This window comes from Rissa tridactyla, chromosome 11, assembly GCF_028500815.1.
Source record: "Rissa tridactyla isolate bRisTri1 chromosome 11, bRisTri1.patW.cur.20221130, whole genome shotgun sequence".
Lineage (NCBI taxonomy): Eukaryota > Metazoa > Chordata > Aves > Charadriiformes > Laridae > Rissa > Rissa tridactyla.
The window spans coordinates 20806978-20822645 of record NC_071476.1 but is presented as its reverse complement, the minus strand read 5'-3'; the positions used below and the strand labels follow the sequence as shown (position 1 = coordinate 20822645).

General features: G+C 53.4%; 2 protein-coding genes across 2 annotated transcripts; both read left to right on the top strand.

Annotated features, from left to right (window-relative positions):
• The first annotated feature begins 3907 nt into the window (after positions 1–3907).
• Positions 3908–6695, top strand: LOC128916077 (protocadherin beta-15-like). Its single transcript, XM_054217297.1, has one exon. It carries the CDS (start codon positions 3949–3951, stop codon positions 6388–6390), a length of 2442 nt encoding a protein of 813 aa, XP_054073272.1. The 5' UTR covers positions 3908–3948; the 3' UTR covers positions 6391–6695.
• A 4907-nt stretch (positions 6696–11602) lies between these two features.
• Positions 11603–14502, top strand: LOC128916265 (protocadherin beta-15-like). The gene has a single exon (XM_054217660.1). It carries the CDS (start codon positions 11749–11751, stop codon positions 14188–14190), a length of 2442 nt encoding a protein of 813 aa, XP_054073635.1. The 5' UTR covers positions 11603–11748; the 3' UTR covers positions 14191–14502.
• Positions 14503–15668: the final 1166 nt, after the last annotated feature.

Here is a 15668-nt window from a genome sequence, read left to right as displayed (position 1 = left end):
CCAAAGGTTGTGAGCTTTTTTCTCATTTTTGTCCCTTGGCTGATGTAAAGTTGAGCGGGTACATTTCTTCAGTTTGGCAATGAGGCCTGTATCGCATTGAGTGTAATTGTGGGGAGCACGGCTTTGCTGACAGACCTGTATGGGTCTTCTGAGCACTGAGTTGCTGGTTGCTACAGGGCCCAGTTAGACCCAGTCAGCGGAAACTGGCCCCCACCCTAACAGGGACCGTGGGTGTGCAAAGGCCTCTGCAAAGCAGTGAGGTTGGGGATAGTGACCTATCCCACTCTTCCTAGAGTGCCAGCTGCAGAGGGCAACTGGGAAGGCTTTGAGCACAAAGTATTCTGATTCTAAATGTTTTGATGGATGACAGCATACATGTTGCTTTGGAGAAGTCTTTCGGGGAGTCCCAGGAGGTTGGGAATTGGTGGATGAAGAACTACTACCAGGGATACGCTTCACTCTCAGGAAACGCAGAGCACTACAGGCATGTGCTCCACAAAGGCCTCAAGAAAAGGATAAGGCCTGAGGACAGGCCGCTGTAGTGATGCTGACCAGAAGACAGTTGTACAGCGAGGGGTGAATGATATACTCTCCAGCTAACCTGAGAGGAATCATAGAATCGTTTGGTTTGGAAGAAATCCTTGAGACCATTGAGTCCTGCCGTTAAGCAAACACTACCAAGTCCACCACTAAACCCTGTCCCTCAGCACCACATCCAGGGACGGCAGACACTTCCTTTGGCAGCCTGTGTTAATGCTTGGCAATCCTTTTGATGAAGAAATTGTTCATAATATCCAGTCTAAACTTCCCCTGTCACAACCTGGGGCCATTTCCTCTCATCCTATCACTTCATACTTGGGAAAAGAAACCAACACCTACCTCCTTAAATGTTTGAGGCATAGGCCTGTGCTGTCCTGTGCTGTGTTGTGTGGCACAACTCATTTGGTGGGAAGATAAACTCAGCTCATTGTAATCGCAGAGGCTGCAGGCAAGTCCTGCTTGGTACTGGATAGAAAGCCACCTGTAAGCAGGAAGTCCACCTGCCAAAGTCTTTTACTGCAGCTGTAGAAACGATCAATAGAATTGCTTTCTTGCAGGGAAGTCCTAAGATGGCTTGAATGACTGAAACGGGGACACTCTTGTCTTTTCTATGACCAGGGTCTGCACGGCATGTTGTGCATGGCTGCAGTTCTTTCATGAAGCTCCTCTGCTCAGGGTTCTCCACATCTACCCTTCCAGTAGGGTGATCAATAATAAAGAGAGTTGTGAATGACACTTTAGAGAGTGGGCATGTTTCTCTTGCTGAGATCACAAGGAACCAGCAGCTCCTGGTGTAAAAGTGCTGGTTCTCGGGTCGTTCCAGTTCGAAGGTCCAGGTGTCTGATGCAGTTCATAACTGGATGGTTTCTTACAGTTTGTGACCTATGAAAGGGGACATGGCGTTTCCTGCATTGGAGGGCCAGCACACACGGCTGAGCTTTCCCAAGGGGCTCTTTGCAGGTGCCCTTTAGGAAGGAAAACTTCTAGGCCAGGTAATAGACAGCCCTAGCAGAGGGGAGGCTTTTAACCCCCTGGAAACTGCTTTCAGGGACAAGGGAGCACAAGAGAGCTGGCAGATGTTTAAGGATGCTTTCCACAGAGTGCAAGAGTTCTTGATCCCCACATGTAAGAAATGAGGGAAGGAAGGCAAGACACCAGCAGGGCTGAGTAAAGACCTGCTTGTCAGACTAAAGGGCAAGAAGGAAATGCACAGTCAGTGTACAGGGACCTTGCCCAGTTTTGTAGGGATGCGGTCAGGAAGACCAAGGTGTGGCTGAAGCTGAACACAAAGTACAACAAGAAGGGCTTCTAGCGGTATGTCAGACAGAAAAGGAAGTTCAAAGAAAGTGTACCTCCGCTGATGAACACGAGTGGCAAACTGGTAACAACAGGCAAGGAGAAGGCTGAGGCAGTCAGCAACTTTTTTTGCTTCAGTTTTCACTGTCAATCTCTCTTCCCACACTTCTCGAGCGGATGGACCTCAAGGCAGGGACCGCGGGAGCAATGTCCCTCACGCTGTAAGAGAAGATCAGACCACCTGAGAAACCTGAACATAGAGAAGTCTCTGGGACCTGAGAAGATGCCTTCCGGAGTCCTGAGTGAATTGGCTGATGTGGTTGCTAAGCCACTCTCCATGATATTTGAAATGTCATGGCAGTGAGATGAAGTCCCTGGTGACTTGAAAAGGGAAACATTGCACCCATTTTTAAAAAGTGTAGAAAGGTGGACCCTGGGAAGTTCCACCTTGTCATCCTCCCCTCTGTGACTGGGAACATGATGGAACAGATCTTCCTAGAAACTATGCTAAGGCACATGGAGGGCAGAGACATGCATCAAGACGGCCAGCATGGTTTCACCAACGTCAAGTCTTGCCTGACCACCCTAGTGATGTGGGTCAACTTATAGGACGGAATGACTGTATGAGAGGACAAGGGAAGACTGGACTTCTGTAAGGCCTTTGTCACGGTTCCCCACAACATACCTCTCTCTAAGTTTGGACACATGGATTTCACGGATGGAGTATTTGGTGGGTAAGCAATTGTCTGGATGGTCCTATCCACAGAGTCATGGTCAAGTCTCAATGTCTGGATGGAGATGAGTGGCGAGTGCTGCCCCTCAGGGGTCCATATGGGGACAAGTCCTGTTTGACACCTTCATCAACGACACAGTGGGATCAAGTGCACTCCCAGCACGGTTGCAAATGGCACCAGGCTGAGTGGTACGGCTGACACGTCTGCAAGGCGAGACTCCGGGCATGCCTTTTGCCTCCCTCAGACCGCTGCTATGCTGACAGCGACTTCACTGCCGACAGCGTGGACGTGGCCGGCACGGGCACTCTGTGGCCGGCTGAGCGCTACAAAGTGTGCCTGAGCAGCGGCTCGGGGAGGAGGCAGTTCCAGTTCCTGAGGCCCGTCCTGTGCAGCCCGCAAAGCAGCGTTGCAGCGGGGCCGGGAAGGAAGAACGAAGATCCCCTGTGCAGCTGGCAGGCCGCGGGCGAGAGGGAAGGCGAGGCGGGGAGCACGGCCCCTCTGCCCGTTCAGCCGCCGGACTGGCCGGACGACAGGCGCGTCCATGCGTGAGCCTTGTTGAAACCCGCCTGCCTTCCCCGTCCTCAGCCCGAGACTCCTGAGTAGATGTAGTGCCGTGCTGGGCTGTTACCTGCGTGCTGCCCCTGCGGGGGTTTCCGCCGGGCTTCCCCGGCCGGGGAAGGTGGCTCGATCCCTCCGGGCTGAGACTCCGCCCCACGGTGCTCCGGGAAATGCCCAGCCCCTCTCTCGCCGCCGTGTTCCTGGAAGGGCAGGGAGCGGCCGTCCGGAGGCAAGAGCGCCCGCCTACCGGAGGGCTCTGGGCAACGGGCACCGGGGAAAGAGACGGGGCGGCTGCCGGCGCTGCCCGTGCGCTCGGAGTCAAGCGTCGGCCCCGCAGGATTCCCGGCGCTCCTGCGCTGCGCTTCCCTTGCCGGCGCCGTGTGCGCGAGTCCTGCCGCGGGGCCCCGAGGCGGGCGAGCGGCCGGAGCCGCGCGTGTGCGCGCGGGCCCGAGTGCCGGTGCGAGGCGGCAGCGCGGGCAGCGGGCGGCGGCGGGCGCAGTCCCGCCGCGGGCCGCAGGGTGGTGCTCCCGGCCAAGGCGGCGCCGAGCGGCTGCGGGCGGGGAGGCGGCCCAGCCCAGCCCGCCGTTACCCAGCCCAGCCCAGCCCAGCCGAGCCGAGCCGGGCAACGGCGGCGAGCGGCGGCGAGCGGTGCCCCGTGCCAGCGGCTGCCGGGCCAGGGCGGCCGCGCTCCGTGCCGCCATCCGGAGTCGGCGAGAGGGAGGCCGCCCGACCGCCGCCCCTCCGCGCTGCTGCCGGGCGCCGCTCTCCGCGGAGGAGTGCGCGGGCGATCCGCGAGACGGAGGCTGTCCGCCGGCCCGAGATGGCGATCGCAAGGCAAGTGCTTTGTCTCTGTGCTTTCCTCTCCCTGCCGCTCGCTCGCTCCGAGCCCATCCGCTACTCCGTAGCCGAGGAGGCGGCGAGCGGCTCCGTGGTAGCCAACGTGGCGGAGGACGCGGGGCTGTCCCCGGCGCAGCTGGCGGCTCGCGGCGCCCGCCTGGCCTCGGAGGACGGCCGGCAGCACTTTCGCTTAGACCCCGCCACCGGCCGGCTCGTCGTGGCCGAGAGGCTGGACCGGGAGGAGCTGTGCGGCCAGTCCGCTACGTGCACGCTCCCCTTCGAGCTCCTGCTGGCAAACCCGCTGCAGTTCTTTCGGGTGGAGGTGGCCGTGGAGGACATCAATGACCATTCCCCCATTTTCCCGGAGGAACGAGTTACTATTACGATCCTGGAAAGGAGCGACCTGGGCTCGCGTTTCCCTCTGGAGGGTGCTCGGGACCTGGATGTTGGCAGCAACAGCATCCAGGCTTACAGCATTTCTCCCGAGAACGAGTACTTTAGCGTCTCTTCTGGGAGTCGGGTTAAAGGCAAGAAGTACGTGGAACTGGTCTTGGAGAAGGCTCTAGACAGAGAGGAGGAGGCAGAGTTGGTTTTCAGTCTCATTGCCGTGGACGGAGGCTCTCCTCCCAGGAGTGGGACCACACAAATCCACATTGTTGTTCTAGATGTAAATGACAATGCTCCCATCTTCACACAGGAGCTGTACGTTGGGCAGATTTTGGAAAATGCGCCAGAGGGCTCTGTGTTACTTAAAGTGGTGGCAACTGATCAGGATGTGGGAGTTAATGGGGACATCACCTATCAGTTCAGTGAAGGGGTGGGCCAGAGCAACTCAGCATTCACAATTGATCCTACTAGTGGTGATATTAAAGTCACGAAGCCTCTGGACTTTGAGGTGGCAGAGAATCATGAGCTCAGTGTGCGGGCCACGGATGGCGGTGGCCTGTCAGCTATCTGCAAGGTGTTGGTGGAGGTGGTGGACGTGAACGACAATGCACCTGAGCTAGTGGTGAATTCCTTCAACAGCCCCATCCCCGAGAACGCATTCCCTGGAACAGTGGTTGCCCTCTTTACTGTCAGGGACCGGGATTCTGGTGCGAATGGGAAGATCTCCTGTGCCCTTGAGGATCAGCTATTGTTCTCCCTGCGTCTGGCCTATAAGAACTACTATGAGCTTGTCACCGTCAATGCTCTGGACAGGGAGGAGTCGGCACAGCACATCCTCGTTTTCACTGCAGCAGACGCGGGGTCACCTCCTCTCACAACCACCCAGACCTTCACGGTGGACATCTCTGATGTCAACGACAATGCACCTGCCTTCAACCAGACATCATACACGATGTATGTGCATGAGAACAATGTCCCCATGGTGCTTGTTGGAGCTGTCAGTGCTGCAGATGCTGATGTGGGGACCAATGCCAAGGTGTCATATTTCCTGGCACCATCCCATCCCACAGAGCAGCCTCCCTGCTCCTGCATCTCCGTGAACTCTGAGAATGGGCACGTGTTTGTGCTGCGGCCTCTGGACTATGAGCAGGTGAAGCAGATTGATGTCTTGGTGAGTGCCTGTGATGCGGGATCTCCTCCTCTCAGTGCCAACGTCACTGTCCACCTTGTTGTGGTGGATGAGAATGACAATGCGCCTCTGGTGCTGTACCCATCACAGGACAGCGGTCCACCATCCAGCGAGCTGGTGCCTGTATCAGCTGAGGCAGGGTACCTCATCACCAAAGTGGTGGCTGTGGATGCAGACTCGGGACAGAACTCGTGGCTCTCATACCACTTGCTGAAGGCCACCGAGCCCGGGCTGTTTGTGGTTGGTGCCCAAAGCGGTGAGGTGCGGCTGAAGAGGCCAGTGACAGAGAGGGATGCTGTGAAGCAGAAGCTAGTTGTTGTGGTGCGAGACAATGGGAAGCCACCATTGTCAGCCACTGCTGCACTGAACGCACTCCTGCTCAATGACTTCTCAGACGTGCGCCTACCTCACAGCAGCCTGGCCACGGAGGACGAGAGTGACTCCCTGACAACCTATTTAATCATTTCCTTGACCTTTGTCTCACTCCTCTTCCTCGCATCCATGACAGCCTTCATCACTCGCAAGGTGTGCAAGAGAAAGGAGCTGAAGGCAGGGCACGTGCTCTATGGTGCTGGCAACTTGCAGAGCAGCCTGGCTGATGCGGCCACAGCAGGGACCTTGCCCCATGGCTATTGCTATGAGATCAGCCTCACAACGGGCTCTGGCAACAGCGAGTTCAAGTTCCTGAAGCCCATCCTCCCCAGCCTGCCACCACAGCAGTGCACCAGAGGTGGGGGCACCCACGATGAACAGGATTTCCCCCGTGGCCCCATTACTGCAGAACACTTTGCACCAGACAATCGTGGGACCCTCTCTGCAGAACAGTTCAATAGTCTTTCCTTTAACTAGCATGGAGTCAGCACATACAGAGGCTTCATTCATGCCTCACGATAGGAAGGGATCCCTGTTACAGCATGTGGCAATGGTTCCTCCCAGGTTAATCTGCATTTGCAATTGGTGTCAGTGATTTCTGCCAAATTCTATGTCAGAAGAAATTTTGTCTCCCCCTCCAAACAAACAAACAAGCAAACAAAGAAACAAAAGGACCTCAAGCCTCCTTCACCCAGGAAATAATATTCTTCAGCTCTGAAATGCTTTGAGAGTGGGGTTAGGTCCAGGGTCACCAGTCAAGTTCTTGTCTCACTTGCTGTTAGGCAAGCTCCTGGCCCTCTTATTCTGTGCTGTAACGCAATGGCAAAGTCAGGCAGACAAATCCCATTGTCCTGGTTTCAGCTGGGATAGAGTTAATTTTCTTCCTAGTAGCTGGTATAGTGCTGTGTTTTGGATTTAGCATGAGAATAATGTTGATAACACACTGATGCTTTAGTGGTTGCTAAATCGTGCTTGCACTAAGTCAAGGACTTTTCAGCTTCTTATGCCCTGCCAGTGAGGAGGCTGGAGGTGCATAAGCAGTTGGGAGGGGACAGAGCTAGGACAGCTGACCCAACCTGGACAAAGGGATAATTCATAGCATATGACATCATGCTCAGCATATATAAAGTGGTGGGAAGTGGCCGGGTATCTGAGAATGCTACTTGGGAAGAGACTGGGCATCAGTCCTTTGACAGTGAGCAGTTGTTTTTCACTTGTATCACTTGTCTTTTCTTGGGTTTTAGTTATCTTTTGGTTGTTGTTTTTATTTTCCTTTAATTATTATTAGCATTTATATTTGTTTTGTATTAGTATTAGTATTTTAATTTTTTATTTCAATTCTTAAACTGTTTTCATATTAACACAAGAGCTTTGTCACTTTTACTCTTCCAATTCGATCCCCCTTTGCACTGTGGGTGGAAGGGAGGGGCAGTGAGTGAATGGCTGTGTGGTGCTTAGCTGCTGACTGGGGTTACACCACGACACACACGCTCACTGAAATGCATGTAGTTGTCCACCCGGGTCAGAAAAGCAAGGAAGTTGTGAGTACTGTGTTACTGTGTGGTGCAAGCAAGGGACTCTTTCTTCTCGGGGTGCTGGATGTCTCTGTCTGAGATGTGTGGGCTCTGTCTGTTTTTCCGTCTTGTCACGATGTCTGTCTGGACAGCCATTGTGTGCCTGCCTATGCTGCACTAGTGCTGCGTGGTGAGGCAGGGAGTTGCTCACATCAAACCCCTGTGGTGCACGCAGTTCCAGCTCATTGGGCAAGAAAGGTATTTTGTCCCTTTGAGTACAGCAGTCTCCTCTTCTCTAGGGGAGAGCAGTAAGGCACACAAGATCTTCCTTTGGCCCACAAGATGTGGTGGGCGTGCTGTCTTCCTGGGATTACCTTGGAAATATAGCAGTGCTAACAGGAGTGGAATGAAATGGTGCTGAGCATAGCGGAATAGACTAGACTAGAGAAGACTAGAATAGAATAGAATATTTCAGTGGGGACGGACCTGCCAGGATCATTTAGTCCAACTGCCTGAGCACTTCAAGACTGACCAAAAGTTAAAGCATGCTTTTAAGGACATTGTCCAAGTGTCTCTTGAACACTGGCAGCCATGGGGCATCAACCCATTGATTCTAGGAAGACTGTTCTAATGTTTAACCATCCTCTTCATGAAGAAACGTTTCCTAATGTCAAGTCTGGACGTCCCCTGATGCAGTTAGCACCATTCCCACGCGTCCTGTCTCTGGATACAAGGGAGAAGAGATGAGCACCTCCCTCTCTCAGCCTCCTTTTCTCCTAACTAGGCAAACCCAAGTCCTTAGCCACTCCTCATAGGACATTCCTGCCAGACCTGTCACCAGATCAGTTGCCCTTCCTCTGGACGCAGCTGAGTATCTTAGCATCCTTCTTTAATGGTGCGGCCCAGGACTGCACAGAGAACTCAAGATGAGCCCGCACCAACACTGAATAGAGTGGGATAATCACCTCTTCTGACTGGATGGTTTCACTGTGTTTGATGCACCCAAGGATGCAGTTTGCTATCTTGGCTGCCAGGGCCCAACACTGACACGTCCTGGGCCTGCTGTCAACCAGCATCCCCAGATTCCTTTCTGCAGGGCTGATCTCCAGCCACTCCTCTCCAAATTTATACTTGTGCCCAGCATTACTCCATCCCAGGCACAGAATCTGGCACTTGGACTTCTTCAATTTCATGCTATTTATGATTGCCCAATGCTCCAACCTAACTAGATCCCTCTGCAAGCCCCATTGTCCCTTGAGAGAGCGAGCAGCACCTCGTAGTTTGGTATCATCAGCAAAGTTGCTAATGATGCATTCAACTCCTGCATCGAGATCATTGGAAAAATATTGAACAGAACTGGCCTGAGAATTTCACCCTGAGGAACATCGCAGGTGATATGTCACCAGCCAGATATAGCCTCCCCCAGCCCCATTGACTACAATGCCTCTTTAGCCTCTTCTTTAGCCAGTTCACCATGAACCTGCTCATCTCAGAGTTGGACAACGTATCCAGAAGAATTCTCTGAGGAACAGTGCCTCAAAATGTGCTAAAATCCAGAAATCTACATCCACAGCGTTCCTTCATCCACAGGGCGTGTGACTTCATAATAGAAGGACATGGACCTGTTGGAGCGAGTCCGGAGGTGGGCTGTGAAGATGATCAGAGTGCTGGAGGACCTCTCCTATGAACAGAGGATGAGAGAGTTGGGGTTGCTCAGCCTGGAGAAGGGGAGGCTCCAGGGAGACCTTAGAGCCCCTTCCAGTCCCTAAAGGGGGCCTTCAGAAAAGCTGGGGAGGGATTCTTTATTGGGGAGCGTAGCGATAGGATGAGGGGTAACAGTATAAACTGAAAGAGGGTAGATTTAGATTAGTCATTAGGAAGAAATTCTTAGAGTGTGGTGAGATGCTGTCACAGGTTTCCCAGGGAAGTTGTGTATGCCCTGTCCCTGGAAGTTTTCAAGACCAGGTTGGGTGGGGCTTTGGGCAACCTGGTCTTGTGGAAGGTGTCCCTGCCCATGGCAGGGGAGTTGGAACACGATGATCTTTAAGGTGCCTTCCAAATCTAACCATTCTATGATTCTATGATATCAAAGCAGTTAAGCAGGACTTTCCCTTGGTGAACGCACGTTGACTGTGCCTGATGATTGCATTGTTCTTTAAATGGCTGTCATTAGTAACCTGTATGATCTTCTCCATAATTTTTCTATGAACTGAGCTTAGACTAACAGGTCGGTAGTTTTCCTGGGTCTTCCCTCTTGCCCTTCTTGTAAATTGGAAGAACATTGGCTAGCTTCCAGTCAGCAGGGACCCCTCCCCAGTCTCCCAAGGCCTTTGGCAGCTGATGGAGAGATGTCCTGCTGTAACATTGACTAGCTCCATCAGTACTCTGGGACTAATCCCACAGGTGCCATGGACTTGTGAACATTCCACTGACACCGCTGGTCCCTGACAATTTCAGCATCCACCAATGGAAAGTCACTGTTCGTTCACTCGCGGCCCTCTGTTTCAGTGGACCGGGCAGCCCAGCGTCAATCTCTATTGTTAAACAGCAGGTCAAGAAAAGCATTGAATGCCTCTGCTGCTTCTTCATCCCTGTCAGTCAGGTAACCATCTTCAACAAGTATCAGTCTCATGTTTTCTTTAGACCTCCTCTTCCTATTAACATATTTTAAAAAGCCTTTCTTGTTGTCTGACACAAGGCTGGACAGTTTCCACTCTAATTGAGCTTTGAACTTTCATGTCTTCTCGCTGCATAGACAAACACTAGCTCTGCAGTCTTCCTGCAAAGCCCGACCTTGCTTCCAGAGGTCACACAATTTCTTTTTCCTCTTGACCTCCACAAGGAGTTGTTCAAACATGCTCATTTCCTTTGTGTGCATTGTAAGGAAACTGCACAAGTTGCTTCAAAGGACTTTGAAGGTAGAATAAAGTTGAACTTGGAAAAGGAACATTGAGTTTGGTGTCATCGCTGTTCTTCCTGAATTCAGAGGCTTCTTGAAGGGATTGGAAAGCTATCTTGATAAGATTTCTTGTGTTTCTATTAGAACACTTACATTCTCCATTTTTCACTTATTCTTTCTACTTTGTGAACTGTCTTTAAGCATGGAATATTTGGAAACCCTAAGGCTATATTTTGCTACCTTTATAAACTGTATTGTTGTAAACTGGGATACTGTTGAGTGTAAAAATGAAATAAGGAGAGACCTGAATGCCTTGCGTGGAGACTGTGATCTTTGTAGAGATGTTTTTTTCTGGGAAATGTCTGTCAACTTTTTTCAAATGGCTTCACCTGTCGATGGCAGCTGTGAGTTGTTTGAGTACAAAGTGTTTGTGACTTTAAAGGTGTAGGAGTTTCAGAAGATGGATGGCACAAAGACAGCATACATATTCCTTTTGGGAAGTATTTGCGCGTACAGGAGGAAGTGGGCAGTTGGTAAGTGAAATCTGCTGTCTGGGAGAGGCTTTGATCTCAGGAAATGTAAAAGACTTTACTGATCCCTTCCGCAGGGACCGGATAAAAATGTAACACAGGAGGCTGGTGTAGCGAAGACTGTTATATGTAAGAAGTGAATGCTGCACTATCCAGTTAGCCCGAGTAGCATCATGGAGAAGATCCATGAGACCATCAAGTCCAACTGTTAAGCTTACATTACCAAGTCCACCACTGAACCCTGTCCCTAAGCACCACGTCCACAGACGCTGGGCGCTTCCGTGGGCGGCCGGTGTTAAGGTTTGAGAATCCTTTTGGTGAAGAAATGTTTCCCAACGCTGGGCAACGGGGATCGGGGGAAGAGACGGGGCAGCTGCCGGCGCTGCCCGTGCAGTCGGAATCAAGCGTCGGCCCCGCAGGACTCCCGGCGCTCCTGCGCTGCGCTTCCCTCGCCGGCGCCGAGTGCGCGCGTCCTGCCGCGGGGCCCCGAGGCGGGCGAGCGTCCGGAGCCGCGCGTGTGCGCGCGGGCCCGTGTGCCGGTGCGAGGCGGCAGCGCGGGCAGCGGGCGGCGGCGGGCGCAGTCCCGCCGCGGGCCGCAGGGTGGTGCTCCCGGCCAAGGCGGCGCCGAGCGGCTGCGGGCGGGGAGGCGGCCCAGCCCAACCCGCCGCTACCAAGCCCAGCCCAGCCTAGCCGAGCCGAGCCGGGCAACGGCGGCGAGCGGCGCCCCGTGCCAGCGGCTGCCGGGCCAGGGCAGCCGCGCTCCGTGCCGCCATCCGGAGTCGGCGAGAGGGAGGCCGCCCGACCGCCGCCCCGCCGCGCTGCTGCCGGGCGCCGCTCTCCGCGGAGGAGTGCGCGGGCGATCCGCGAGACGGAGGCTGTCCGCCGGCCCGAGATGGCGATCGCAAGGCAAGTGCTTTGTCTCTGTGCTTTCCTCTCCCTGCCGCTCGCTCGCTCCGAGCCCATCCGCTACTCCGTAGCCGAGGAGGCGGCGAGCGGCTCCGTGGTAGCCAACGTGGCGGAGGACGCGGGGCTGTCCCCGGCGCAGCTGGCGGCTCGCGGCGCCCGCCTGGCCTCGGAGGACGGCCGGCAGCACTTTCGCTTAGACCCCGCCACCGGCCGGCTCGTCGTGGCCGAGAGGCTGGACCGGGAGGAGCTGTGCGGCCAGTCCGCTACGTGCACGCTCCCCTTCGAGCTCCTGCTGGCAAACCCGCTGCAGTTCTTTCGGGTGGAGGTGGCCGTGGAGGACATCAATGACCATTCCCCCGTTTTCCCGGAGGAAGTAGTCATTTTTAAGATCTTGGAAACGAGCAACCCTGGCTCGCGTTTCCCTCTGGAGGGTGCTCGGGACCTGGATGTTGGCAGCAACAGCATCCAGGCTTACAGCATTTCTCCCGAGAACGAGTACTTTAGCGTCTCTTCTGGGAGTCGGAGGAACGGTGACGAATATGTTGAACTGGTCTTGGAGAAGGCTCTAGACAGAGAGGAGGAAGGAGACGTGGATTTAAGTCTCATTGCCATGGATGGGGGCTCTCCTCCCAGGAGTGGGACCACACAAATCCACATTGTTGTTCTAGATGTAAATGACAATGCTCCTGTCTTCACAGAGGAAGGATATATTGCACAGGTTTTGGAAAATGCGCCTGTTGGCTCAGTGGTCCTTAGAGTGACGGCTATTGATCGGGATGAGGGAGTTAATGGGGACATCACCTATCAGTTCAGGCAAGCAGTGGGACAGAGCAACTCAGCATTCATGATCGACCCTAATAGTGGTGAAATTAAACTCGCGATGCCTCTGGACTTTGAGGTGGCAGAGAATCATGAGCTCAGTGTGCGGGCCATGGATGGCGGTGGCCTGTCAGCAATCTGCAAGGTGTTGGTGGAGGTGTTGGACGTGAATGACAATGCACCGGAGCTGGTGGTCAACTCCTTCAGCAGCCCCCTCCCCGAGAACGCATTCCCTGGAACAGTGGTTGCCCTCTTTACTGTCAGGGACCGGGATTCTGGTGCGAATGGGAAGATCTCCTGTGCCCTTGAGGATCAGCTATTGTTCTCCCTGCGTCTGGCCTATAAGAACTACTATGAGCTTGTCACCGTCAATGCTCTGGACAGGGAGGAGATGGCACGGCACATCCTCATTTTAACAGCAGCAGACATGGGGTCACCTCCTCTCACAACCACCCAGACCTTTACGGTGGACATCTCCGATGTCAACGACAATGCACCTGCCTTCAACCAGACATCATACACGATGTATGTGCATGAGAACAATGTCCCCATGGTGCTTGTTGGAGCTGTCAGTGCTGCAGATGCTGATGTGGGGCCCAACGCCAAGGTGTCATATTTCCTGGCACCGTCCCATCGCACAGAGCAGCCTCCCTGCTCCTGCATCTCCGTGAACTCTGAGAATGGGCACGTGTTTGTGCTGCGGCCTCTGGACTATGAGCAGGTGAAGCAGACTGATGTGCTGGTGAGTGCCTCCGATGCCGGATCTCCTCCTCTCAGTGCCAACGTCACCGTCCACCTTGTTGTGGTGGATGAGAATGACAATGCGCCTCTGGTGCTGTACCCATCACATGACAGCGGTCCACCATCCAGCGAGCTGGTGCCTGTATCAGCTGAGGCAGGGTACCTCATCACCAAAGTGGTGGCTGTGGATGCAGACTCGGGACAGAACTCGTGGCTCTCATACCACCTGCTGAAGGCCACCGAGCCCGGGCTGTTTGTGGTTGGTGCCCAAAGCGGTGAGGTGCGACTGAAGAGGCCAGTGACAGAGAGGGATGCTGTGAAGCAGAAACTAGTTGTTGTGGTGCGAGACAACGGGAAGCCACCATTGTCAGCCACTGCGTCACTGAACGCACTCCTGCTCAATGACTTCTCAGACGTGCGCCTACCACACAGCAGCCTGGCCACGGAGGATGAGAGTGACTCCCTGACAACCTATTTAATCATTTCCTTGACCTTTGTCTCACTCCTCTTCCTCGCATCCATGACAGCCTTCATCACTCGCAAGGTGTGCAAGAGAAAGGAGCTGAAGGCAGGGCACGTGCTTTATGGTGCTGGCAACTTGCAGAGCAGCCTGGCTGATGCGGCCACAGCAGGGACCTTGCCCCATGGCTATTGCTATGAGATCAGCCTCACAACGGGCTCTGGCAACAGCGAGTTCAAGTTCCTGAAGCCCATCCTCCCCAGCCTGCCACCACAGCAGTGCACCACGGTTGGGGGCACCCACGATGAACAGGATTTCCCCCATGGCCCCATTACTGCAGAGGACATGGCACCAGACAACCCTGAGACCCTCTCTGGAGAACAGTTCAATAGTCTTTCCTTTAACTAGCATGGAGTCAGCACATACAGAGGCTTCATTCATGCCTCACGATAGGAAGGGATCCCTGTTACAGCATGTGGCAATGGTTCCTCCCAGGTTAATCTGCATTTGCAATTGGCATCAGTGATTTCTGCCAAATTCTATGTCAGAAGAAATTTTGTCTCCCCCTCCAAACAAACAAACAAGCAAACAAAGAAACAAAAGGACCTCAAGCCTCCTTCACCCAGGAAATAATATTCTTCAGCTGTGAAATGCTTTGCGAGTGGGGTTAGGTCCAGGGTCACCAGTCAAGTTCTTGTCTCACTTGCTGTTAGGCAAGCTCCTGGCCGTTATTCTGTGCTGTAACGCAATGGCAAAGTCAGGCAGACAAATCCCATTGTCCTGGTTTCAGCTGGGACAGAGTTAATTTTCTTCCTAGTAGCTGGTAGCCTAGTAGCTGTGTTTTGGATTTAGCATGAGAATAATGTTGATAACACACTGATGCTTTAGTGGTTGCTAAATCGTGCTTGCACTAAGTCAAGGACTTTTCAGCTTCTCATGCCCTGCCAGTGAGGAGGCTGGAGGTGCATAAGCAGTTGGGAGGGGACAGAGCCAGGACAGCTGACCCAACCTGGCCAAAGGGATAATTCATAGCATATGACATCATGCTCAGCATATATAGTGGTGGGAAGTGGCCGGGCATCTGAGAATGCTACTCGGGAAGAGACTGGGCATCAGTCCTTTGACAGTGAGCAGTTGTTTTTCATTTGTATCACTTGTCTTTTCTTGGGTTTTAGTTATCTTTTGGTGGTTGTTGTTATTTTCCTTTAATTATTATTAGCATTTATATTTGTTTTGTATTAGTATTAGTATTTTAATTTTTTATTTCAATTCTTAAACTGTTTTCATATTAACACAAGAGCTTTGTCACTTTTACTCTTCCAATTCTCTCCCCCTTTCCACCGTGGGGGAGGGGAGGGGCAGTGAGTGAATGGCTGTGTGGTGCTTAGCTGCTGACTGGGGTTACACCACGACACACACGCTCACTGAAATGCATGTAGTTGTCCACCCGGGTCAGAAAAGCAAGGAAGTTGTGAGTACTGTGTTACTGTGTGGTGCAAGCAAGGGACTCTTTCTTCTTGGGGTGCTGGATGGCTCTGTCTGAGATGTGTGGGCTCTGTCTGTTTTTCCGTCTGGTCACAATGTCTGTCTGGACAGCCGTTGTGTGCCTGCCTATGCTGCAATAGTGCTTCCCAGTGAAGCAGAGAGTTGCTGCCATCCAGACGCTCTGATCAGGCAAGAAGGGTATTTTCAACCATCACCCACAGATCCCTTTCTGCAGGGCTGCTCTCCAGCCACTCCTCTCCCAATGTATATGTATACACAGTACTACTCTATCCCAGGTGCAGAATCTGGCCTTTGGACTTGTTAAATGTCATGCCGTTGATGACTGCACAATGCTCCAATCCATCTAGATCCCTCTGCAAGGCCTCTTTTTCCTTCAGAGA